This window comes from Pristiophorus japonicus, chromosome 6 (assembly GCF_044704955.1).
Source record: "Pristiophorus japonicus isolate sPriJap1 chromosome 6, sPriJap1.hap1, whole genome shotgun sequence".
Taxonomy (NCBI): domain Eukaryota; kingdom Metazoa; phylum Chordata; class Chondrichthyes; family Pristiophoridae; genus Pristiophorus; species Pristiophorus japonicus.
This window is the reverse complement of record NC_091982.1, coordinates 48,004,876-48,030,472: the sequence shown is the minus strand read 5'-3', so window position 1 is coordinate 48,030,472 and position 25,597 is coordinate 48,004,876. Positions and strand designations below refer to the sequence as shown.

At 43.0% G+C, this 25,597-nt stretch overlaps 1 protein-coding gene across 1 annotated transcript; it reads left to right on the top strand.

Annotated features, from left to right (window-relative positions):
- The first annotated feature begins 330 nt into the window (after positions 1-330).
- Positions 331-4,503, top strand: slc25a5 (solute carrier family 25 member 5). Its single transcript, XM_070882838.1, has 4 exons — positions 331-587; positions 2,107-2,590; positions 2,682-2,822; positions 4,254-4,503. The coding sequence occupies exons 1-4, from the start codon at positions 474-476 to the stop codon at positions 4,409-4,411; spliced, it is 897 nt and encodes a 298-aa protein (XP_070738939.1). The 5' UTR covers positions 331-473; the 3' UTR covers positions 4,412-4,503.
- Positions 4,504-25,597: the final 21,094 nt, after the last annotated feature.

Here is a 25,597-nt window from a genome sequence, read left to right as displayed (position 1 = left end):
GTGGCAAAGTTGCCTGTTTTTGCAGACAGGCAAACAGAGAGTGTTACTGTTGCGAAGGTGAAGCATTTGGCTACTCAGTCACCCTGGCGCTCACCCCGGGACAATGGATCAGCTGGCAGCAGCGCGCGCGCCTGCCAGGCCCGGCCAATCAGGCGGCGAGGAGCGGCGCGGCCGGCCAATCAAGTGGCGAGGAGCGGCGCGGCCGGCCAATCAGACGGCGAGGAGCGGCGCGCCCGGCCAATCAGCGGCGCGGCGGCCGCGCCCCGGGGTGACGCCGGCACGCCGCGCTCTCGCGGTAGCTGCGCCGCTTTAAAGCTGCACTTCCGCTGTAAAATCGGCCATTTCGTCGGCGCCCGGCATTCTCTTTTATTTGTGAAAGTGGCTGGGTTTTTTTTTCTTGCACTTAGCAAAATAAAACGCAAGCGTTCAAAATAACGTGAGAGAAAGAGGAGAAAGAAGAAAAAGCAAAGGAAATGGCGTCCGACAGGGTTGTGAGCTTCGCCAAGGATTTCCTGGCCGGCGGTGTGGCCGCTGCCATTTCCAAGACGGCCGTGGCTCCCATCGAGAGGGTGAAGCTCCTGCTGCAGGTAACGGGCTGTGCCCGGCCCGAGGGGGCTTTCCCACGGGCTGCGAGCGCTGCAAAGGACGCGGCTGCTGGCATTTGCCGCAGTGCTGGCTGTCGCCGCGTCCGCCCCATTCACCGTGATTGCAAACCAGACCAGGCGCTGGTCTGCAAGTCGGAGTAGATATTTTTCTCTTTCTGGAGCGGATGCAAAATGGAACTGCTTCTTTCCTTCCTTTTTCCCCCGCCCGGCCAGAAAGTGTAAGATTTATTCCGGGTGGGTAACTTAGCGTCTGTGCATTCATGCAAATGGCTATTTTTTAAACTTTCAGTTGAATTGATGCGCATATTTTTTTTAACCATTGCACGCAAAAAAATGCGACTGGTAAGGCGATCAAGGTCGCGACAAGGAGAAGGAGCGCGGCCTGTTGGCCAAGGCCGAGTGTTGGAGGTGCTGGGGGAAGGCCGCCTTCCATCTTATTCGCCGCAGTTGCCGCGTCCCTTTCCCCCTCCCCTTGCATTGGGGATTGGGAGGGAACTTTCCCCAATGGTGCAGCTGCCCCCCGAGTGGAGGGGAAACCATAATCTCGGCCAGGAGGTTTTAATTTGTTTATTTTCTGTGTAGAGGGGAGGGCCAAGGTGACCGGGTATAGCTGCAGGGGAAGCGGCTTGTCTCCCCGCTTTTCCCCCAAACCATTGAGCACATGTGGATGCCGCCATTCTGCAACATTGCGGAAACCCGGGAAAAGCCGGCAGGGATTATTCCCATTTTTACGGCGGATGTGCCCGCTTCTCTTTTTTTCTCTTTTTCCCCCCCCCCCCTTTTAAAAAAAAAACTGATATTTGCAAAACTTAAATTCTCTGCCCCTCTCGGGAGGTGTTTTATTGCAAGACAACATTTGCAATTTGGAGCGGGGACTGCATGTTCTCGCTGCCGGTGTTGACTCGGGCCGGATTTCTCGGTCGCTCTGCACAAGTGAATTTTGCTCCTTAAGTCGCAATAGCTTGAGTGCGGCGATTAACTATTCCAGATCTGACCGTGGCACTTCAATGCTCGAAGGTCACGTTGAAGAACGTGTCCATTGCAACAGTTAACGATGCTCTTGCGCACTAGTTTCATGCTTGTCGAATTCCTACTAAAACTCACCTTCCACTCTATGTAGAAGAGGACGTCCAGGATTTTTTTTGTACAATCTCTGCCAGGCCACCTGCATAAGACTGATCAGGATCACCTTGGTAGTTGGGTGGGCCTTTGATGGATGGGCTTGTGGGGTGCAGTCAGTCATGAATCCTTGCGCGCCCCCCCCCCCCCCCCATAACCTACAACATGGACTTGGATGGGGACACTGATTTGATCTTTCACAATGTCAACCCTACAGTCTTATTGCAGCATCTGACTTCGAATTCAAGTGTAGGTGAAGGTGGGGTTTGTTTCTGTAGCATGGGTTTGGGTATTTCAATCCCAGACTATGGGCATGTAACTGCATTTGATTTGATTCAATAACCACTGACGATCCGGCTAACTTGTGTTTTTCTCATTACAGGTGCAACATGCAAGCAAACAGATTGCAGTGGAAATGCAATACAAAGGGATCATAGACTGTGTTGTACGCATCCCGAGAGAGCAAGGTTTCCTGTCGTTCTGGCGTGGTAATTTGGCCAATGTGATCAGATACTTCCCCACCCAGGCTCTCAACTTTGCTTTCAAAGATGTGTACAAACAGTTTTTCCTTGGCGGTATTGACAAGAGACAGTTCTGGCGTTACTTTGCTGGCAACTTGGCTTCCGGTGGTGCTGCTGGTGCTACATCTCTCTGCTTTGTCTATCCCCTTGATTTTGCCCGAACACGTCTAGCTGCTGATGTTGGGAAGTCGTCGGCAGAGAGAGAGTTCTCAGGATTGGGTAACTGTCTTACCAAGATCTTCAAGTCAGATGGTGTGAAAGGGCTGTACCAGGGCTTCAATGTGTCTGTACAAGGTATCATCATTTACAGAGCTGCATACTTTGGCATCTACGATACTGCTAAAGGTAAGCATTGAAACTTCTTATTCATGTATTCATGACAGGAGTTGCATTTTTCCAATGTCCAATGTGTTGACACTTTTTTTTTTCCCCCCAGGAATGCTCCCAGATCCTAAGAACACTCACATTGTGATCAGTTGGATGATAGCTCAGAGTGTAACTGCTGTTGCTGGTGTGATGTCCTACCCATTTGACACTGTACGTCGTCGTATGATGATGCAGTCTGGTCGGAAAGCAGGTAGGTTGATGGCTACCTGGACATGAACAGCAGTAGAATGGCCTCGAGGGCAGCTATGGACTGGATGTCATGTACAGTATTGTATCCTTGCTCTTTTATTAGCACTGATAAATTAATGCAGCTTCTTTGCTAACCAGTCTGAGTGGCAGCACAACAAGCTAACAGTTATGGGGGCCCAATGGAACTTCTTGGCAGAGTTCTTTGTTCAAAGTGCTCTACCATTGATTTAATACTGGTGGTATGGTTTGGGCTGGTGCTAGTGTTGCTCCATTGTTGCATGATGGTTTTCCATGGGGTGAGAAATAGTATTGATTCACTTTACAAATGTGGGATATTGGAAGTAGCCTCTAAGCTTTGCTTCCCCATTAAGCACACAAGAAGAATTATTTATATAGTGCTTTTAATGTAGTAAACCATCCCAAGGTGCTTCACAGGAGTGTTATGTCAAAAATTTGACTGAACCACATAAGAAATTCTGGCAGATGACCAAAAGCTTGGTCAAAGAGGTAGGTTTGAAGGGGCATCTTAAAGGATAAGTTTAGGAGGAGTTCAAGAGCTTGGGGCCAAGACATCTGAAGGCACGGCCACCAATGGTTGAGCAGTTATAACCCGGGATGTGCAAGCGGAGAGAATTAGAGAAGTGGAGTTAGGAGGGAGGAGAGTTGAGGCTGAATGAGATTGCAGAGATAGGGAGGGATGAGCCCATGGAGGGATTTGTAAACCAGAATGAGAATTTTGAAATCAAGGCTTTGGTTTAACCAGGAACCAATGTAGGTCAGCGAGCACAGGGGTGATTGGTGAATGGGATGTGGTGAGAGTTAGGCTGAGCTGCTGAGTTTTGGATGACCTCCAGTTTATGTAGGGTGTGGGAGCCCAGCCAAGAGTGCATTGGAGTAGTCAAGTCTAGAGGTAACAAAGGCATGGATGAGGGTTTCAGCAGCAGATGAGCTGAGGCAGGGGTGGTGACGGTCAATGTTAGAGGTGGAAATAGACGGTCTTAGTTATGCTGTGGATATGTGGCCGAAAGCTCATTTCCGGGTCCAATATGACACCTAGGTTGCAAACAGTCTGGTTGAGCCGCATACAGAAGTTGGGGAGAGACATGGAGTCGGTGGCTAGGGAACAGTTTGTGGCATGGACCAAAGACGACTGGCTTCGGACTTCCCAGTATTTAATTGGAGAACATTTCTGCTCATCCAGTACAGGATTTCAGACAAGCAGTCTGAACATTTAGAGACCCTGGAGTGGTTGAGAGAAGTGGCGGAGGTCGAGCTGGGTGTTGTCAGTGTACACTGTTTCCAGATGATTGTGCCAAGGGGTGGCATATATGGGCAGTGTAACATTTTAATTGTTGTGGAGACACTTAATTAATTAAAATTTCCAAACTTATTTAGAAAGAAGTGGCCAAGTTAATTGTTTTTCTCCTTTCAGCTGATATCATGTATACAGGAACAATTGACTGCTGGAAGAAGATTCTTCGGGAAGAGGGTGGTTCTGCTTTCTTCAAGGGTGCCTGGTCCAATGTGCTCAGAGGGATGGGTGGTGCTTTCGTGCTGGTCTTGTACGATGAATTCAAGAAGCTTGTCTAAATGGTCAGACGTCAATGTTGCGTGGACCAGTGTTGTACTTGTAACATATCTTGTACATTCATGGACTTTTGTCAAATTACACCTATTTATGGGGTCCCATCTGGTATCCTTTCTGCTGGTTTGGGTTGTGAAGTGACCATGTTAAGTGACCAATCATTCTCTGTACACTTAGTATCATTCCATACTGATGGGACTAAATCACTTCATCCAGCCAGTCTGCTCTTTTTAAATGACTGTAACTAAAAAATAAAATTGACAGTGTAAATGATTGCAGTCTTTCTTCATGTTTCAGTAGCATCCACACTTTTCTGAGCAAGAATTTAGGAATGCTCTTCTCCTTGGATCTGGTGTTTCACATTGAATAACCATGTGTTCATTGATGCAATTCTGCAGATGCCACCTACCCTGCTCAAGTAGCCATTCTACATGCCTAGACACTGAGTGATGGCTAGTTGTGGGATTGGGGTGTTGCCAGCCCTGGCTACTCTTAACATGGGCAACTACCAAATGGCAATTCAGCAGTTATTACTGTAAAAGTAAGCTGATATTTCTCAATGCCAGACCCACATTAGACCTTTAAAGAAAAAAATGGAAGTTTGCACCAAAAGGTTTTGTCCTGGGACTTCAACTGAGTGTTCGTGTTTAGCCTGAGCCTAAAATAATAACCATGTAGTTTATGTGCACACTTATTCTAAATGGTGCCTGGAGGCTATATTTTAGAGCCTGATTTCCATTGCTGACTTTTGATTTTTGCTGATTAGACTGGAAAGTCTTCCAATGTGCCAATTTGGAATACAGTGCAATTAACCACTGGTGCAAAATCTAAATACAATCATTCAGCTGTATACCTACAGATATTAAAATAGCTTCCAGTTTACTGCATTCACTGGTGACTGAGATTATAGCTAATAGCCTAGTCTCCTGACCCAGATATAATTCAAACTTTGAATATAATGGTCTTTTTGCTTAATTGAAATCTTTCACTGGCTCCACACTAGTGTAGAGAGTAATGTTGATTAGATTGAAAAACCCTTTAATGTTTGGCTGTAAGTTTTTTGGCACATGTCTTGAAGTGTAGTTGCCAAGAGGATAAATTTGCAGCTGTGCTTTGGATTGACTGGTGTTGGCAGGTTGGGTTGCATGTGAAATTCTGGGGATCTAACTCTTGGGTACTGTTTCATGTTCTTGGGAAACAAGTGCTTGTGTCCCAGAAGTTCTAGACCTTGCATATCATGCAAGGTGATACGTTCTTAAATTGCTATATTTCAGCACAAGAAATGGGAGGAGGAGTAGGCCCTTTTGAGTCTGCTCTGCCATTCAATAAGCTCATGGCTGATCTCTCAACTTTACCTTCCCACATATCCCTTGGATCTCTTGGTATCCAAAAATATAGATCTGTCTTAAATATACTCAATGACTAATAATCCACAGCACTGAGGTAGAGCACTCCAAAGATTCACAACCTTACAGAAATTTTTCCATCTTGGTTCTAAATTGCTAACCTGTAATTCTCCAACTGTAACCTCTAGTCCAGCCAGGGAACAGTATCTACCCTGTCAAGCCCTTTAATGTTATACATTTCAATGAGACCATTTCTCACTTTTCTAAACTTAATTTGTAGGCATCTGACTTTTCATTTGAGGCACTAAATAATGTACTGTCAAGCCAAAGTAACAGAGTTGTAATGATCTTGTCAAACTAAAACCATTTTGTTTTGGCGTGTGCCTGGAAGCAGTTGTAGGCACTTATGGCCTCTAGTATCTATGAGTTATCACAGTTGACCATGTCCATGCATCTACATTTATCATGTAGATTCTACAAATATTTGCCTACTGGTCCCTACATATGGAATAGTTACTGGGAGAGTGCTGAGAAGCGAGTGTTATGATCCTGCTAGAACCAAGAATGTTGTGAACATTATACAATTGAGATACATTGTGCCAATATACTTGCATTATGGATAGTCTATGGTTTAGTATCTATCCTTTCTTTCAGCTAGATAGTTCATAATGCAAGGTCTACAGTTGCTCTAACAGGAATAGGCTATCAAAGGTCCTATTGAATTGTTTAATTTCCATTCTAAGTTGGATGATTTATTTTCATTGAGAAGCTGTCAATTTAACAATTCATTCATATTCCATCAGGATTGTTTAGAGGATTAATGTCTAGGCCATGGGTCAGACCACTGGTTTATTGCGAGTGATTAAATCATTCAACATTTTATTATGTGGGAGGTAACTGGTGTCGCATAGCATGCAGGATCCTACAGATGGCCTGGGAAAGGGAAATAATTATGGTCCTGCACCCGATTGATGCTCAGTGACCACAGCTGGAATGTGTTTGTGTAGTAGCCAGGTGAGGGCAGCATTGAATTGGATTTGATGCCACTTGTAGTCAATTAGCCTGCCAATGGTCAGTAACCAGGCTGATGCATGAATAATGGAAATTAAGTTAAGTGCAAGAGTTAAATACTTTCATTTTATATAGCACCTATCATGACCTTAAGATGTCTCAAAGTGCTTTACAGCCAATGTAATCACTGTAGTAATGTAGGGAACACAGCAGCTAATTTTACTCTCAAACACCAATGTGATCGACCAGATAATCTCTCTTCATGGTGTTGATTGAGGGATAAATATTGGCCAGGACACCGGGGAGAATTCCCCAGTTCTTATTGCAAATAGTGCCATGGGATCTCTTGCATCCACCTGAGAGCAGACGACATCTCTGACAGTGCAGCACTCCCTCAGCACTGCACTGAAGCATCAGCCTGGATTTCTGTGCACCAGTCTCTGGAGTGGGACTTGAAACTTCCGACTCAAGCGAGAGTGCTATCCACTGAGCCACTGCTAACTGGAACAGGATCATATTTCTATGTTTCTATATTAAAGTCAATACTAGATGAGTGGAGAAAAAAGGAACATATTTCATCTTATAAATAACAATAGATATGTCAATTAATTTTAAAAGCACAAATCTAATCTGTTCATCTGTAAGTTTATGGTGTGATCTGAACCTATGAAAACAATCAATAGATTTTATGCTGTAATTTGCTTACAGATGTATGTATTTATGGATGTATATATGTACAAATTCTCAATTAAAGTTGCACCAAGAAATAGCAGGAGTAGGACATTCGGCCCTTCGAGTATGCTCCGCCATTCAATAAGATCACGGCTGATCTTCCACCTCGACTCCACCTTCTCGCCCTATCCCCATCTCCCTTGATTCCCTTATAATCCAAAAATCTTATCGATCTCTAGTCTTGAATATACTCAACGACTGAGCATCCACAGTCCTCTGGGGGAAAAGCATTCAAAGTGTCACCGGGAGTAAGTTATGTAGCATTTTCCACCAACATTACTTTCAATGGGAATTACAATATGGTACATGATCCAAAATAAAATTATAAACGTTGCATCAAAGAATTGATGGTAACTTTTGTCAGTTGAGAATATAAGTTTCAGTTACAATCCACAGAGATGAGAAAATGTTACAATAATATTGGAACATTATTATTCGAAGGGGAAAAGTCTGCAGGTGTTTGGGGGAGGAACAGGTGAGTGGGACTATGACAGCTCAAAGAGCTGGCACAGGTACGATAGGGCGAATGGTAAGATTCTATGATTTCTTTATCATGCCTTCACATGACTCACACAAGGTAGTGGTACTTTTATTTATAAATACATTTTTTTAAACCAATTCTTTGCCTGCATGCAAAATATATAGTATTACTGTTGGTGCTAAATGAACCTGACACATCCTGATCAATCTATAAAATGACATTTTTAGAATACATCAGAAACATTTGGAAAGTATTCCATCTGTCAGGCAAAGAATCCAAAGGAATTGAAAAGTTTAACTGGTTTTGAAGTTGCTTTTTCCAGTCAAGATATAGAATCTGAAGTTCCAATGCCAATACTGTTTCCCTTTGCAATCTGGAGAGATAACATAGTACCTATTCCCTTCTGTGATTAATGTTTAAAGCAGGACTCCCTTTTTCCTACATTACAACAGTGTCTACACTCCAAAAACGCTTTGAGACATCCGGTGGTCGTGAAAGGCACTATATAAATCCAAGTCTTTTCTATTTATTTTGTTGCTTAATTCAGATTTGCACAGCCAGTAATATGGGCATATTTTAATATTCATCTGTATTTTATCCTGAAACCTAAAAACTAGTTTGGTCACTGTTCTGTACAGGGTCAACTTGTAGTTTACGTGATGCTCATTTTCCTGAGCACAATATCAAACAATGGTTCAAAATTGCTCAATATGGTCACCTGTCAATTTGTTCACAATTCTGTTGGATCCAAGCCACACCTCATTACTACACTGTAAATCAGTTCTCTCCTCCCCTACAACCATCTGTCTTTGAACTCTGATAACACATACATGTGATGCAAATTGAAGCAGACAGAAGGATGGCACTGAGTTTAGATTCAGTCCAGTTTGAACAGATTTATTTCTGATCAGTAGACAATATAGAGTGGTATGGTGGACAGTTTTTGAGTCCAATTTGAAGTAAGTTCACTTGATTTGTACCATTTAGATGCAGATTGACTAAGCTTATATTTTGATTTTAATTTACTTTCATAGTCCTTACGATAACATGATGCACAAAGCAGTTTTTTTCCTGTCTTCATTTCACATATGTCAACCTTTCAGCAGAGATACTGAAACATGATTAGCAGTGGGAACTGTGGCAAATGTGTCCATTTGTTAGCTCCAGGAACTTGGGACATTGGTACGTCAGATAACTCAGCACAGACCAAGAAACAAATCTGGGGCCTTTCTGTGCAGCTGAGTACCACGATGAGCAGTGTATCTGCCCACTGAGTTAATGGATCTATTTTGAAAGTTATCTTTCACCCCATCCTACCACAGTACGGCAAATGATTTGGCCATGCCTCCTGCTTGGCCTCTAGGATCGTCCACCATCCCAACTGAAATTGTCTGATTCAGCACAGATCTAACCCACCGTTTGTATGGTTCAATTACTCACGGATAAATTTGCTCAGCCACTGGGGGAAATTCGATCATTGAGACAAGGGTGAATATATTTATTTATGTTCACCTAATACTTGGTTTCTGACAACAGATATGTACTACATGGCCTGTCTGATAGGTACATTTTTATTTCTGTGCAGACATTTACATCCTGTCAGGGCTTTTCTGTTTAAAGTATCAGGGCTAGTGCTCAGAGGAAGACCCATGTGTCAGGTTCAGGTAATATATACAGAAAATACTTGTTGCAATATTGTCTTTGGAAAACCTATAACAAGGGAACAGTAAGACACCATCAATGATTCTGCCATTAATAGAACTTTTAATAATTGTTATATCAGAGAGAGGTTTCCATCTTGGGAGAATCGCAACATGCACCAACTGAGGAAAGACTAGGAGGCTGACCACCCAAGCAGCCATCAGTACCACTTCCCTACTGCTGAGGTTGCACGATTGTCCTTTGACCTCATTCAACATTTGGTCTTTTCTCTTGCACTTGGCACCTCACATTCTGAGATTGTGAATCCAGTCTGGTGGATTATGCCCAAAATGCACTCCTTGTATCTGTATCAGAGAGCGAGTTCTTGTGGGATTAGTGTATTTGTGGTGGATGAGTTCCAATGTAGCTTTTGCTTGTGGAATTTTGGTAGCTCACTGAGACTATGTGGAAAAAGATTTAAACAGACGACAAGCAAGTTTATGAAAGTTACAGTTTTTGGGACATTTAAAAAAAATATAGAGCTTAAACAAACAAACATGAATATTACAGTAATGTAATTACTCAAATATCAGGGGTAAGTTTATTACTGTGATAACCCTACATCCCAAATGCAAACATGAAAAATGTAATAAAAGTAAAATGGGACTAATGGATTACTGAGTTGGTGAATGCACCAACTGTTGAGTTATTCCTAGGTTCAATCCTAATCTTTACAGAAAACACTTGATCCATGTGATGTTCTGGGTTGATTACGATCACCTCAGTGAGTTGGAGACATTTTACAGAGATTTATTTTCCATTATTGGCCTTCAGATTTTGCTCTTTTTTTTTTTGCCCCCAAGGAGATTACATGGGTGGAGGAAGCGAGGATGTGTTTAGTTATAAAAACAGTAAATGCTGGAAATTCTCAGCAGGCCAGGCAGCATCCGTCGAGAAACAGTTAACATTTCTGGTCAACGACCAACCATCAGAACAGACTGCAAGCAAGTTTATGGTTATTACAGTGTTCCTGGGTCATTTAGTCATGAGACTCCGGTCCATCAATTTCGAATTGTTCGTAGTCTTTACTGAGTTAGCTGATTTCAACCAGGGCTGTAATTCATAGAATTATAAAAGTTTACAGCACAGAAGGAGGCCATTTTTGCCCATCATGTCCATGCCGGCCAACAAGAGGCTATCCAGCCTAATCCCTCCCACGTTCTAGTTCTAGGTCCGTAACCTTGCAGGTTACAGCACTTCAGGTGCACATCCAAGTACTTTTTAAATGGAGGGTTTGTCTCTACCACCTTTTCAGGCAATGAGTTCCAGACCCCCACAACCCTCTGTAAGAAGAAATGTCCCCTCTAAACCTTCTACCAATTACTTTAAATTTATTCCCCCTGGTTGACCCATCTGCTAAGGGAAATAGGCCCTTTCTATCCACTATATCTAGGCCCCTAATTTTATACACCTCAATCAGGTCTCCCCTCAGCCTCCCCTGTTCCAATGAAAACAAACCCAACCTATCTGTCCTCATAGCTTAGATTCTCCACTCCCGGCAACATCCTCGTAAATCTCCTCTGAACCCTCTCAGGTGCAATCACGTCCTTCCTGTAATGCAGTGACCAGAACTGCACGCAGTTCTCCAGCTGTGGCCTAACCAGTGTTTTATACAGTTCAAGCATAAACTCCCTACTCTTGTATTCTATGCCTCGACTAATAAAGGCAAGCATTCTGTATGCCTTCTTAACCACCTTATCTACCTTCTACCTGCTACCTTCAGGGATCTGTGGACATGCACTCCCAAGTCCCTTTGTTCCTCTCCACTTCTCAGGATCCTACCATTTACTGTGTATTCCCTTTCCTTATTAGCCCTCCCCAAATGTATTACCTCACACTTCTCTGGATTAAATTTCATTTGCCACTGTTCTGCCCACCTGACCAGTTCATTGATATCTTCCTGCAGTCCACAGCTTTCTTCTTCATTATCAACCGCACAGACGATTTTAGTATAATCTGCACACTTCTTATTCATACCCCCTGTATTCAAGTCTAGATCATTGATGTATATCACAAAAAGCAAGGGACCTAGTACTGAGCCCTGCGGAACCCCACTGGAAACATCCTTCCAGTCGCAAAAACACCAATTGGGCCTAAAGTAAATAGGCCAGGGCGGAGGAAAATAATCAGCCGGAGTTCTTGCTTCTTTCTGTTCATTCTACAGTGGCTCTTGCTGCAATGTGTGTAGGTCAGCTGAGGGCAGTATTGGATTTGATTGTGATGCCCCCTAAGGTTGAATAATCTATAGATGTTCAGTGTCTAGGCTAATACATGAAGGGCGAGCACCAGGAGACACATACTCCAGCATAACTCAGTTGGAGAAATTGCTTGTACATTTGAAAATGAAAGAAAGACATGTATTTATATAGCACCTTTCACGACCACCGGTCGTCTGAAAGTGCTTTACAGCCAATGAAGTACTTTTGAAGTGTAGCCACTGTTGTAATGTAGGAAACGTGGCAGTCAATTTGTGCACAAGCTCCCACAAACAATGTGATAATGACCAGATAATCTGTTTTTGTTATGTTGATTGAGAGATAAATATTCGCCAGGACACCAGGGATAATTCCCCCGCTTTTCTTCAAGATAGTGCCATGGGATCTTTTACGTACACTTGAGAGAGCAGACAGGGCCTCAGTTTAATGCCTCATCCAAAAGACAGCACCTCCGACAGTGCAGCACTCCCTCAGTACTGCACTGGAGTGTCAGCCTATATTTTTGTGCTCAAGCTCCTGGAGTGGGACCCACAACCTTCTGACCCAGAGGCAAGTGTGCTACCCACTGAGCCACAGCTGACACTGAAGAACTGCCAATACAAATATTGAAGGGTGATCTTGACATTCCCCTACCTGAAGTTTAAGTTCATGACCTGCCAGCATCTATACAGAAGGGAACTCTAAGGAGACTTAATTCCAGACTGAGAAAAGGATGTCACGTATTTATTATAGCAGCTTACCAAGTCTCTCAGAAATGACTCAAAAGTGTTTTCACAACAATGAAATACATGGAAGTGCAGGAACTGTTATATAGGTAAACATGACTGTCATTTTTGTGCACTGGAAGTTCCCACAAACAACAATGAGATCAACAGCCAAATGATATGTTCTTTTTTGTTGGCAGTGACTGAGGATAGCATATTAATCTGAACACTGGGAGATCTCTTTCAAATAATGCAATGAAATATTTAACATTCACCTGAACAGGCAGATGGGACCTCCAAAAATGCAGCACTCAGTGCAATACTCTTCTGAAATAACAGTTTCGATCACGTGCTGAGGCCTAAGAGTGGGATTTGAACCATTATAACATGATGGGGTTCTTTTATTTAAATTTGCAATGTATATAGTGGTAAATAAATCATTGTTGATTCATAGTTTTTACAGTAGTCACCAATTTGGTACAAATGAACACCCTAATATGTGGAAGAATTTACACATTTTTAACAGTTGATAAGTGGGCTAACAGAAATGGGAATGGGAGACGAGAATGGTTGCTTACTAAGTGGCTGTCAATGAGATTCAGCTCACAACATAATGAGTTACAATATTTGGCAGCCACTCTGCAAGCTAGAAGCTGACAAAAAATGTTTGAGATTCTTGCTGACTGAATCAGAGCCATTCATTAATCCGACTGCTGTGTAGTACACAGTTCATGTGAATAACCCATTATTGCAATGGGAATGTGCACAATACATAGACTGAGGGAAAAATAGGACATGTATCTACAAGTGTCAGCCGTGGCTCAGTTATAGCACTTTCTGACTCTGAGCCAGAAGGTCGTGTGTTCATGTCCCACTCGGCGACTTGAGCATATAATGCATTCAGTGCAGTACTGAGGGAGTGCTGCACTGTTGGAGGTGCTGTCTTTCAGATGGGATGTTAAACCGAGGTCTGTTCTCTCAGGTGGGCGTAAAAGTTCCCATGGCACTATTTCGAAGAAGAGCAGGGGAATTCTCCCCAGTGTGTACCCCTCAACCAACATCACTAAAAAACAGATTATCTGGTCATTATCACATTGTTGTTTGTGGGAGCTTGCTGTGCATAAAATTGGCTGCTGTGTTCCCTACATTGTAACAGTGACTACACTTCAAAAAGTACTTCATTGGCTGTAAAGCACTTTGAGATGTCTTAAGGTCGTGATAGGCGCTATATAAATGCAAGTCTTTTATTTTAGAGGCTCACTCACTGACTGATTTGTTGCCAAAAGAAGCTGAATCATAGGAATAAGGAGTAGGCCATTCAGCCCCTCGAGCCTGTTCCGCGATTCAACGAGATCATGGCTGATCTGCAACCTAACTCCATATACCCCTCTTTGGCCCATTTCCCTTACTACCTTTGGTTAACATAAAGCAATCAGTCTCAGCTTTAAAATTATCAACTGATCTAGCATCAGTTGCAATTTGCGGAAGAGAGTTCCAAATTTCTACCACCCTTTGTGTATAGAAGTGTTTCCTAATTTCACTCCTGAAAGGTCTGGCTGTATTTTTTAACTGTGTTCCCTAAGCCCTGGAATCCCCAACCTGCGGAAATAGTTTATCTCTATCTACTCTGTTCCCCTTAATATCTTGAAAATTTCGATCACATCACCCCTGAAACTTCTAAATTCTAGGGAATACAACCTCAATTTGTGTAATCTCTCCTTGTTATATAACCCTTGAAGTCCAGGTATAGAATCATTAAAAAATTACTACACAGAAAGAGACCATTCATCCCATCGTGTCCGTGCTGGTTGAAAAAGAGATACCCAGCCTAATCCCACCTTCCAGCACTAGGTCCGTAGCCCTGTAGATTATGGCTCTTTCAGTACATATCCAAATACTTTTTAAATGTGATGAGGGTTTCTGCCTCTACCACCCTTTCGGGCAGTGAGTTCCACCACCCTCTGGGTGAAGAATGTTTCCTCATCTCCCCTCTAATCCTTCTACCAACTACTTTAAATCTGTGCCCCCTGGTTATTGATATCTCTGCTGAGGGAAATAGATCCTTCCTGTCCACTCTATCTAGGCTTCTCATAATTTAATACACTTCAATTAAATCTCCCCTCAGCCTCACCTGAAGACATAGAAATCAAGAGCAAGAAAGTTATGCCAGAACTGTATACAACACTAGTTGGGCCACAGCTTGGGTACTGCGTGCAGTTCTGGTCACATTACAGGAAGTGATTACACTAGAAAGGGTGCAGAGGAGATTTATGAGGATGTTGCCAGGACTGTAAAACCTTAGCTATGAGGAAAGATTGGACAGGCTGGGGTTGTTTTCCTTGGAACAGAGGAGGCTTAGGGGAGATTTAATTGAGGTGCATAAAATTATGGGAAACCTAGATAGAGTGGATAGGAAGGGCCTTTTTTTCCCCTTAGCAGAGGGGTCAATAACCAGGGGGCATAGATTTAAAGTAGTTGGTAGAAGGATTAGAGGAGAGATTAGGAAAAATGTCTTCACCCAGAGAGTGGTGGGGGTATGGAACTCAATGCCTGAAAGGGTGGCAGAGGTAGAAACCCTCATCACATTTAAAAAGTACTTGGATGTGCACTTAAAGAGCCATAATGTACAGGGCTACAGACCTAGTGCTGGAATGTTGGATTAGGCTGGGTAGCTCTTTTCCGACCGGCGGACACAATGGACCGAATGGCCTCCTTCTGTGTCGTAATTTTTCTATGATTCGATTCCTAAGGTCTGGTGTCCAGCAGAATTGCTCACAGTACTCCAGGAGGGGTCTAACCAGGGTTTTGCAAAGCTGCAGCATAACTTCTACTTCACCCTATCTTAGTCCTCTCGATATAAAAGCCAGCATTCCATAAGCCTTTTTGACTGTGATGGGATTGATATAGCTTGTGATAACTTATGTCCAAAGGGTGATTCCTGACTCGGGGTAAACATGCTGCAATTTTGTCTGATACACATTTCCTGCTCTCTCTCTCTCTCTCTCTCGGTGCGGTAATTCACCATTCACAGTATGAATCAGACTGTTGCTGTGTCCTGCGTGACTGTGCTTGCCTCACCCACATACGGATGTGCAGCTGGAGCTAAGGTCGTTTCCAAGGTGTTATTTAATGAGCAAAAAAAAAACACTTCCGCCGCTTTCCCAAGCGAAAGCTGTCGTAAAATTTGCCTCTTGCAGCTGTTCAGCAAGTTCTAAATCCGCAAGAGCTGACTGAGCATGCCCAGGAAGCAGCGACTGCGGAATTTCAAATGAAAATGGGGAAGTGTTACTGCAGAATGAGTCATCCCCCAAGCATTGTATTTCCCTCGGCACCGGCTTTCGTGAGACACAACCCTCGCGCACCCTTCGATGCACTCATCCAGAATGGAAATGACGACCAGGGCTTGAGCTGGAGAGTGATTGCAACACCAGGAAATAATGACTAATGCTTTCACTTCCCGCCCCCTCAATTATGACAATGAATTTGTGCTGTGTGTAGGTTCCACATCTTAAGGGGTTGAAACCAGTTCTTTCCCACTTAAATACCTCAGTATTTATCTTTGGTACCTTTAATTAAAACAATTATAATCTCACTTATCATTATTTTAAAAGGGAGTGGACAGATACTTGAGGATGAGGAACTTACAGGGCAAAAAGTGGAGGGTTGTGGAGCAAAGCATGACAGCTCTTTCAAAGAGCCAGCACAGGCACAACGGGCCGAATGGCCTCCTTTAGTGCTGCATGTCGTGTCCCAGAATCCACAGGAGACTTGCGCCAAATAATTCCCAGAAAACGATGGCCCAGATTTTGCTGCAGCGGACCATCTCGCAGCATAGAAATTTACAGCGCAGAAGGCGGCCATTTCGGCCCATCGTGTCCGCGCCAGCCGACAAAGAGCCATACGGTCATTGGTCAGCAGCCCTAAAGGTTACATATAAACCTATGAACAATGACAGAAAGGTAAAGAGCACCCAGCTCAACCAGTCCGCATGCCCCATTAGTTAGACTTTTTCTCTCACCTTTCAGCTTGAAACAATTTTTCCCTGTAACTTGCTGGCAGTGGGCAACAGGGCATCTGGGATCTTGGTGAACTACAGGGCCAACAGTGTATCTCCTTAACCAATGAGATTTTAGGATGGAGAAAGAAAGGAATGACCGAGAAGGAATTTGTGTGATTTAGAGTCAATTCAGGTGCAGAAAGAGAAATAAAGCGAGGGAAAGAAAGATTGGATTAAAAGAAAGAGGAAAAGTAAAATTTTTTAAAAATGTAAAAAAAATCTCCATGAGCAATTTACTACCTGTAGGAATGAGACTGCAGTTTAAATTGTTCCTTTTCTGGGCCAGAGATACTGAGTGGCATTGCAGTGCAGCAAGTTCATGAAACTCATGGGGAGGTTGAGGGCGAGCTGTTATTTTCGTGAAGCTATCGGCGGAGCGGTGCAAATCATCCAGCACACTGTGGCAATTCACAATTTATGGGGTATCTCATCCTCACCACAAGATATTGGATGATTTACACATTAATAATAGTGAGCACCGTTAAACTCACTATTAAATTGGCAGTGAATTCTTGGTCCAGAGTTTCTTGGAGACTTGTGCCATTATAATGGCATTTTAAGTTGTTTTATGAAAACAATTCGCAGAAAATGGTACACAATAAATGGTAGGTCACTGAAAACTGTGGACAAACAAAGGGACCTTGGAGTGCATGTCCACAGATCCCTGAAGGTAGCAGGACAGGTAGGTAAGGTGGTTAAGAAGGCATACGGAATACTTGCTTTATTAGCCAAGGCATAGAATAAAGAGCAGGGAGGTTATGCTTGAACTTATAAAGCACTAGATAGGCCACAGCTAGAGTACTGTGTGCAGTTCTGGTCACCATATTACAGGAAAGATGTGATTGTACTAGAGAGGGTACAGAGGAGATTTACGAGGATGTTGCCAGGACTGGAGAATTTTAGCTATGAGGAAAGATTGGATAGGCTGGGGTTGTTTTCTTTGGAACAGAGGAGGCTGAGGGGAGATTTAATTGAGGTGTATAAAATGATGAGGGGCCTATTTCCCTTAGCAGAGGAGTCAACAACCAGGGTGCATAGATTTAAAGTAATTGGTAGGAGGTTTAGAGTGGATTTGAAGGGAAATGTTTTCACCCAGAGGGTGGTGAGGGTGGTAGAGGCAGAAACCCTCACCACATTTAAAAAGTACTTGGATATACACTTGAAGTGCCGTAACCTACAACGCTACGGACAAAGATCTGGAAAATGGGATTAGGTTGGATAGCTCTTTGTCGGCCGAAATGGCCTCCTTCCATGCTGTAAATTTCTATGATTCTATGAAAATTATGGCATCAGCAACTCACGCCATTATTTACGCCAGGCCATCATTTCCTGGGATTTCTGCAGCACTTTGCTGTTTCCCTCGCTGAAACAGTGAACAATTACTTATCATAGCTCCACTTCCCTAATTAAAATCAATGTCAGTCACAAATTTGTTGAATGAACGCTACTATGATCGCCGCAGCCAATTAGACCTTCAACAAATGGCGCTGGTGGGCTTTCTACCTTAAATTCCAGAAACCACCAGTAATGAAGTCCTAGTAAATTCAGAGTGCAGAGGGTGGTTGTGCAAGTAGGTCAGATATAGGTCATTGTGATAAGACATAATTTACATGAACAGAATGACTTCAGCTTTTTCTAACATGCTTCTAAAGACAGTTGGAGCCACAGGTAAAGGGAGCCCCACAGGTCAATCATGCTCATGCTTTTGATTAACCTACAAGAAGGAAATCAAAATCTCACACATTTATTACAAATGCCCAATTTTGTTCTTTTTCTTGGATTAACTTGTATGTTTTATAACACGGAGGCAGTTTTATATCTGCTTAATGTAAGCAGGAACATTGGCAGCCACTTTCGGTTTTCTGGAAATTGCCGCAGACCCTTTACAACCAGAATGACCTTAGCATCTGCAGGGCTTAAGGTTGCCGTGATTGGCTCGCGGAAAGCAAACCATTATTGTGCACAATGGAAGATTCTTCTGATGGCTTACGCCCGCGTCCCTTGTAAACATAGAAACGTAGAAAGTAGTTGCAGGAATAGGCCATTCGGCCCTTCGAGCCTGCACCACCATTCAATATGATCATGGCTGATCATGCAACTTCAGTACCCCTTTCCTGCTTTCTCTCCATACCCCCTTGATCCCTTTAGCCATAAGGGCCACATTTATCTCCCTTTTGAATATATCTAACGAACTGGCCTCAACTGGTAGAGAATTCCACAGGTTCACAATTCTCTGAGTGAAGAAGTTTCTCCTCATCTCGGTCCTAAATGGCTTACCCCTTATCCTTAGACTGTGACCCCTGGTTCTGGACTTCCCCAACATCGGGAACATTCTTCCTGCATCTAACCTGTCCAATCTTGTCAGAATTTTATATGTTTCTATGAGATCCCCTCTCATTCTTCTAAATTCTAGTGAATATAAGCCTAGTCGATCCAGTCTTTCTTTATATGTCAGTCAAACTTGTAAGTCAAACTTAACCTACGTGATGCTCTATATTTTTATATAAGCAGGATATTAGCATGTTGAAGGGAGATGAGAGGCTTTCTCCATTTTACCATCACTGACCCAGGAATGGTCGTTGGCTGTGCCCCAGTTCCGATTGGCTGTGCTGCTCGCTGCAGCGTGTTCTAATCAGTTCCCCAGCAAATTCTGGCATCGATGCACCGCTGGATCATCGAGGTGCACAACAGAATCACACGGCTCCAGACCTCATTACGAGCTTGATCCAGACATGGGTGCAAGAGATGAATGGCAGAGGAACGATGAAAATAGTTGCCCTCTAAACCAACACAGCATTCAAACGAGTGTGGTGCCAAGGAGCCCGAGCAAAACTGGAGATGAAAGGGAAAACCTTTCAGTGGCTGGAGTAATGGTCTAGAATTTGCGATTGGGATGATGGTGAATTGGCAGCATTCACCATCAATCCACTTTTGAAACTGACCGCAACTTCAGGATTTGGCGCAGGCACATGTTGAAATTCCGAAGTTACGTTCTGTCATTGGGAACAAGCTGCACTGTGCCCCAACCAGCCCCGCCCCTGCCACCACACATGTAGCAATCTGTGCAATCAGCTAAATCACTGAAACTGACAAAAACTTTGACTCTCCGCAGTAAGTATGCTGTCAAATTCCTCACTAAAAGTTAGACCCAAAGAGATTAGGTTTTGACAGCGTTATTACTGTTAAACAAATATTAATGGTCTGGAAAACGAATTGTAATTTTGTGCTGTGTGAAATTTGTCACTTTTAATAAAAATTAACATTTTTAAGAAACTTTTCAAAATATATATATTTTTAAAAGTTGTCCATCTTTATTTCAGGTTTGCCTTTTCTCCATATGAGAGCCCCAATCTTTGTTTTGCTCTCTATTTTAAAAAGTTCAAATTTTAACAGTTTACTCGCTTCCTTGTTCGTTGTCTATGAGAATTTTGTGTTTTGATTGGCTGCTTAGACAGCTTGATGACATCGCAGCAGTTCGAACAAGGGAATCCCCACTACAGTCCATTGATTTGATTTGAATTGAAGGTCAGAAAACCCGAAGTTCTCGACACAGGGATCACAAGATTCTTGTGCAGAGCGAACTTCGGGGCCAGCGATAACGAATTCCGGGCCAATATCTGAAGCTGGCTGTGGTTGTGGATGCTAACCATTGCAGCGCCTGGACATTATTACAGGAGTTCCTCAAGGAAGCATTCTCGAGGTCAACTCCTTGATTGTCTATTTAGGGCCTAATAGCAGTATGCAAAGCCAACACTCCAGCCATTTAAACATTTATTTAATAGTACAAATTTATTGTGCTTCAGGAGACTTCTTTAAACCTCAGTTGTCGTCCGGGTAACAACATGTACCATAGAATCTTAGAAGTTCACCGCACACAGAGAGATCATTTGACCCATCATGTTTGTGCTAGGGCTTTACTGTAGCAAATCCAAAACTAATCCCATTGCCCTGCTCTCTCACTATGTCTTCTGTTTCTTCGATTTCAAATATTTTATTTAATCAACTTCAATTAAGGCTAAATAGCATATTTGGAATTAAATTTAAAATTGCACAACAGAATTTACTTAATCTGTATTCTTATTCTTGATATGTGAGTGCTGCTAGGAAGACTGCATTTCCCAGTTTGCTTTGGGATGATGACGGTGAGTATATAGGGCCCTGGTGAGACCACACCTGGAGTATTGTGTACAGTTTTGGTCTTACCTAAGGAAGGATATACTTGTTATAGAGGGAGTGCAACGAAGGTTCACCAGACTGATTCCCGGGATGGGGCAATTATTCTCTGAGGAGAGATTGAGTAGACTAGGCCTAAATTCTCTGGAGTTTAGAATAATGAGAAGTGATCTCATTGAAACATACAAAATACTTACAGGACTTGACATGGTAGATACAGGGAGGATGTTTCGCCTGACTGGAGAGTCTAGAACCAGGGGTCACAGTCTCAGAGTAAGGGATCGGCCATTTAGGACTGAGATGAGGAGAAATTTCTTCACTTAGTGGGTTGTGAATCTTTGGAATTCTCTACCCCAGAGGGCTGAGGAAGCTCAGTCGTTGAGCATATTCAAGACAGGGGTCGATAGAATTTTGGATATTAAGAGAATCAAGGGATACGGGGATAGTGCAGGCAAATGGAGTTGAGTTGAAAATCAGCCAAGATCTTATTGAATTGCGGAGCAGGCTCGAGGGGTCAAATGGTCTACTCCTGCTCTTATGTTCTTATGTTCTTGGTACCAATTAGTTTTTTTTACAGCTAAGCCAATTCAGAGAGTTGCGAGTCTAGTACCATGACCACAGCATTACTTTACTCTACCCTACCCTATTTAGTCAGATCCGCATGGATGAACTACAACAATTGTACATCCCTGTCTGGCGTAAAAATAAAAAAGGGAAGGTGGCTCAACCATGGCTATCAAGGGAAATCAGGGATAGTTTTAAAGCCAAGGAAGTGGCATACAAATTGGCCAGAAATAACAGCGAACGTGGGGACTGGGAGAAATTTAGAACTCAGCAGAGGAGGACAAAGGGTTTGATTAGGGCAGGGAATATAGAGTACGAGAGGAAGCTTGCAGGGAACATTAAGATGGATTGCAAAAGCTTCTATAGATATGTAAAGAGAAAAAAGTTAGTAAAGACAAACGTAGGTCCCCTGCAGTCAGAATCAGGGGAAGTCATAACGGGGAACAAAGAAATGGCAGACCAATTGAACAAGTACTTTGGTTCGGTATTCACTAAGGAGGACATAAACAATCTTCCGGATATAGAAGGGGTCAGAGGATCTAGTAAGAAGGAGGAACTGAGGGAAATCCTTACTAGTCGGCAAATTGTGTTGGGAAAATTGATGAGATTGAAGGCTGATAAATCCCCAGGGCCTGATGGACTGCATCCCATAGTACTTAAGGAGGTGGCCTTGGAAATAGCGGATGCATTGACAGTCATTTTCCAACATTCCATAGACTCTGGATCAGTTCCTATGGAGTGGAGGGTAGCCAATGTAACCCCACTTTTTTAAAAAGGAGGGAGAGAGAAAACAGGGAATTATAGACCGGTCAGCGTGATATCGGTAGTGGGTAAAATGATGGAATCAATTATTAAGGATGCCATAGCAGAGCATTTGGAAGGAGGTGACATGATAGGTCCAAGTCAGCATGGATTTGTGAAAGGGAAATCATGCTTGACAAATCTTCTGGAATTTTTTGAGGATGTTTCCAGTAGAGTGGACAAGGGGGAATCAGTTGATGTGGTGTATTTGGACTTTCAGAAGGCTTTCGACAAAGTCCCACACAAGAGATTAATGTGCAAAGTTAAAGCACATAGGATTGGGGGTAGTGTGCTGACATGGATTGAGAACTGGTTGTCAGACAGGAAGCAAAGAGTAGGAGTAAATGGGTACTTTTCAGAATGGCAGGCAGTGACTAGTGGGGTACCGCAAGGTTCTGTGCTGGGGCCCCAGCTGTTTACATTGTACATTAATTATTTTGACGAGGGGATTAAATGTAGTATCTCCAAATTTGCGGATGGCATTAAGTTGGGTGGCAGTGTGAGCTGCGAGGAGGATGCTATGAGGCTGCAGAGTGACTTGGATAGGTTAGGTGAGTGGGCAAATGCATGGCAGATGAAGTATAATGTGGATAAATGTGAGGTTATCCACTTTGGTGGTAAAAACAGAGAGACAGACTATTATCTGAATGGTGACAGATTAGGAAAAGGGAAAGTGCAACGAGACCTGGGTGTCATGGTACATCAGTCATTGAAGGTTGGCATGCAGGTACAGCAGGCGGTTAAGAAAGCAAGTGGCATGTTGGCCTTCATAGCGAGGGGATTTGAGTACAGGGGCAGGGAGGTGTTACTACAGTTGTACAGGGCCTTTGTGAGGCCACACCTGGAGTATTGTGTACAGTTTTGGTCTCCTAACTTGAGGAAGGACATTCTTGCTATTGAGGGAGTGCAGCGAAGGTTCAATAGACTGATTCCCGGGATGGCGGGACTGACATATCAAGAAAGACTGGATCAACTGGGCTTGTATTCACTGGAGTTCAGAAGAATGAGAGGGGATCTCATAGAAACGTTTAAAATTCTGATGGGTTTAGACAGGTTCGATGCAAGAAAAATGTTCCCAATGTTGGGGAAGTCCACAACCAGGGGTCACAGTCTAAGGATAAGGGGTAAGCCATTTAGGACCGAGATGAGGAGAAACTTCTTAACCCAGAGAGTGGTGAACCTGTGGAATTCTCTACCACAGAAAGTTGTTGAGGCCAATTCACTAAATATATTCAAAAAGGAGTTAGATGTAGTCCTTACTACTAGGGGGAATCAAGGGGTATGGCGAGAAAGCAGGAATGGGGTACTGAAGTTGCATGTTCAGCCATGAACTCATTAAATGGCGGTGCAGGCTCGAAGGGCCGAATGGCCTACTCCTGCACCTATTTTCTATGTCTATGTCTATGTCTCTCCCACCCACACTTCCCTACAGTACATTTTTTAATGTTCTAGTCAATGTGGGGCATTCTTCAAACTCATGGAAAGCCTGAGAGAATAATGAGGAGTAATGGTAATGACCATAGTTGTATTATTACTAGCAGTAGTAACATACTCATTCAGTGTAGTAACCTCACCCCACACAGGAATATCCAATAAATTCATTTTTTCCATTAATAATGCTGATGGGGTATTTATTGTGGTAAACATATAGAATGTCTTTTTACTTAACTGACCAGGTTTAATTTATCCTCACCATTTATTAGAAAACTTAGGGTGTTGTTTTGAAATGGTGTGTCTGAGCTTAAGGCATGTCTTTATAATCAGTACATTTCAAAATCCAGTATTAGTTTGTTACATGGAGATTGCTGTAAGGGAGCCAGTGTTGACACAGATTGGGTGTGTGATTCTCTCTAGAAATGCTTTATATATGAATCATATTTAATTACATGTTTGAACTAAGCAACTGTAGTCCTCCTGTAGTTTTGCAAAGAAAAAATATTCTTGGCTACCTAAACAAAAAAAAAGAAAGAATTAGACAATTATGTCAGTATTCACTTTAGTCCAACTTCATTTTAAAAATTCATACCTGTGTTACTAGTTGCCCTAAGGCCAAAACGATTTGAACTGGATTTCAACCTGGACTGGAATATCCTGTTTCTTGGGATTGTCTTTGATATTTTCCTCTACTCAGGATTAGCTGTTCCCAAAGCAGGAATGTACTGTAAATAAAATTTACAATCGCATTCTACATATACGACTAGGAGAATTATGAGTCACCAGTGGACAGGATCACATAGACATTTACCCTTTCTAAAATAATTTTTTTATATCAATTTTATTTTGTTTAGCAAAAAAAGCCGCAATTATATATCACCTTTCACGACCTCAGGACATTTCATAAGGGCTTTACAGCCAATGAAGTACTTTTTTGAAGTGTAGTCACTGTTGTAATGTAGGAAACGCGGTTCCCAATTTGCGCACAGCGAGCTCTCACAAACAGCAATGTGATAATGACCAGATAATCTGTTTTTGTTATGTTGATTGAGGGAAAAATATTAACCAGGACACTGGGGATAATTCCCATGCTCTTCTTCGACATAGTGCCATGGGATCTTTATCGTCTACCTGAGACAGCAGACAGGGCCTCAGTTTAATGTCTCATTGGAAAGACGTCACCTGTGACAGTGCAGCGCTCCCTCAGCACTACATTGGAGTGTGAGCCTAGATTTTTTTGTACTCAAATCTCTGGAGTGGGACTTGAACCCACAACCTTCTGACTCAGAGGTGACATTGAGACACAGCTGACACCAAGGTGAGCAATGTTATCACTGGAGAACCGAACATTTGTTCATTTCAGGTACCTGTACCTAAATTCAGGATCAATCATTCCCAGATCTGGAATAGCTCAGCTAGCTGCAGAGCCATTGTTCCATGCACTGTGCCCCCTAAAAATGGCCTTAGCCCGAACCTCACAGGATCAACCCCTATTGCAGCAGTGTGGCACTTCATAGAATGATACAGCGGAGAAGGAGGCCATCTGGCCCACCGTGCCTGTGCCGGCTCTTTGAAAGAGCTATCCAATTAGTCCCATTACTCCTGCTCTTTCCCCATAGCCCTGAAAATGTGTCCTTTTTAAGTATACTTATATTTCCATTCCTAGCCAATTTTGTAGCTTTTCTCGAGTGAGATTGGTCCAACGGCCCACTTGCAATTTGAATGATACGGTCAAAGTTCATTTCACTCAGCAACTTTACAGCTGGCAGAGAGACAAGACTTTCAGCCATTCAGTCTGGGCTAGATTAAAATCAGGATCTATAGGTAACAAAACAATGTGCTTTTGGACTGCTCCAGCCAGACCCCAGGCATGGTCAAATTCCACCCCCCCCATAACTTTCCCCCTTTTCTCCCCTCCAATCCCCAATGCGCTGGCAGTGAACTCCTGCTGAGGTTTGTTTCCACGGATGC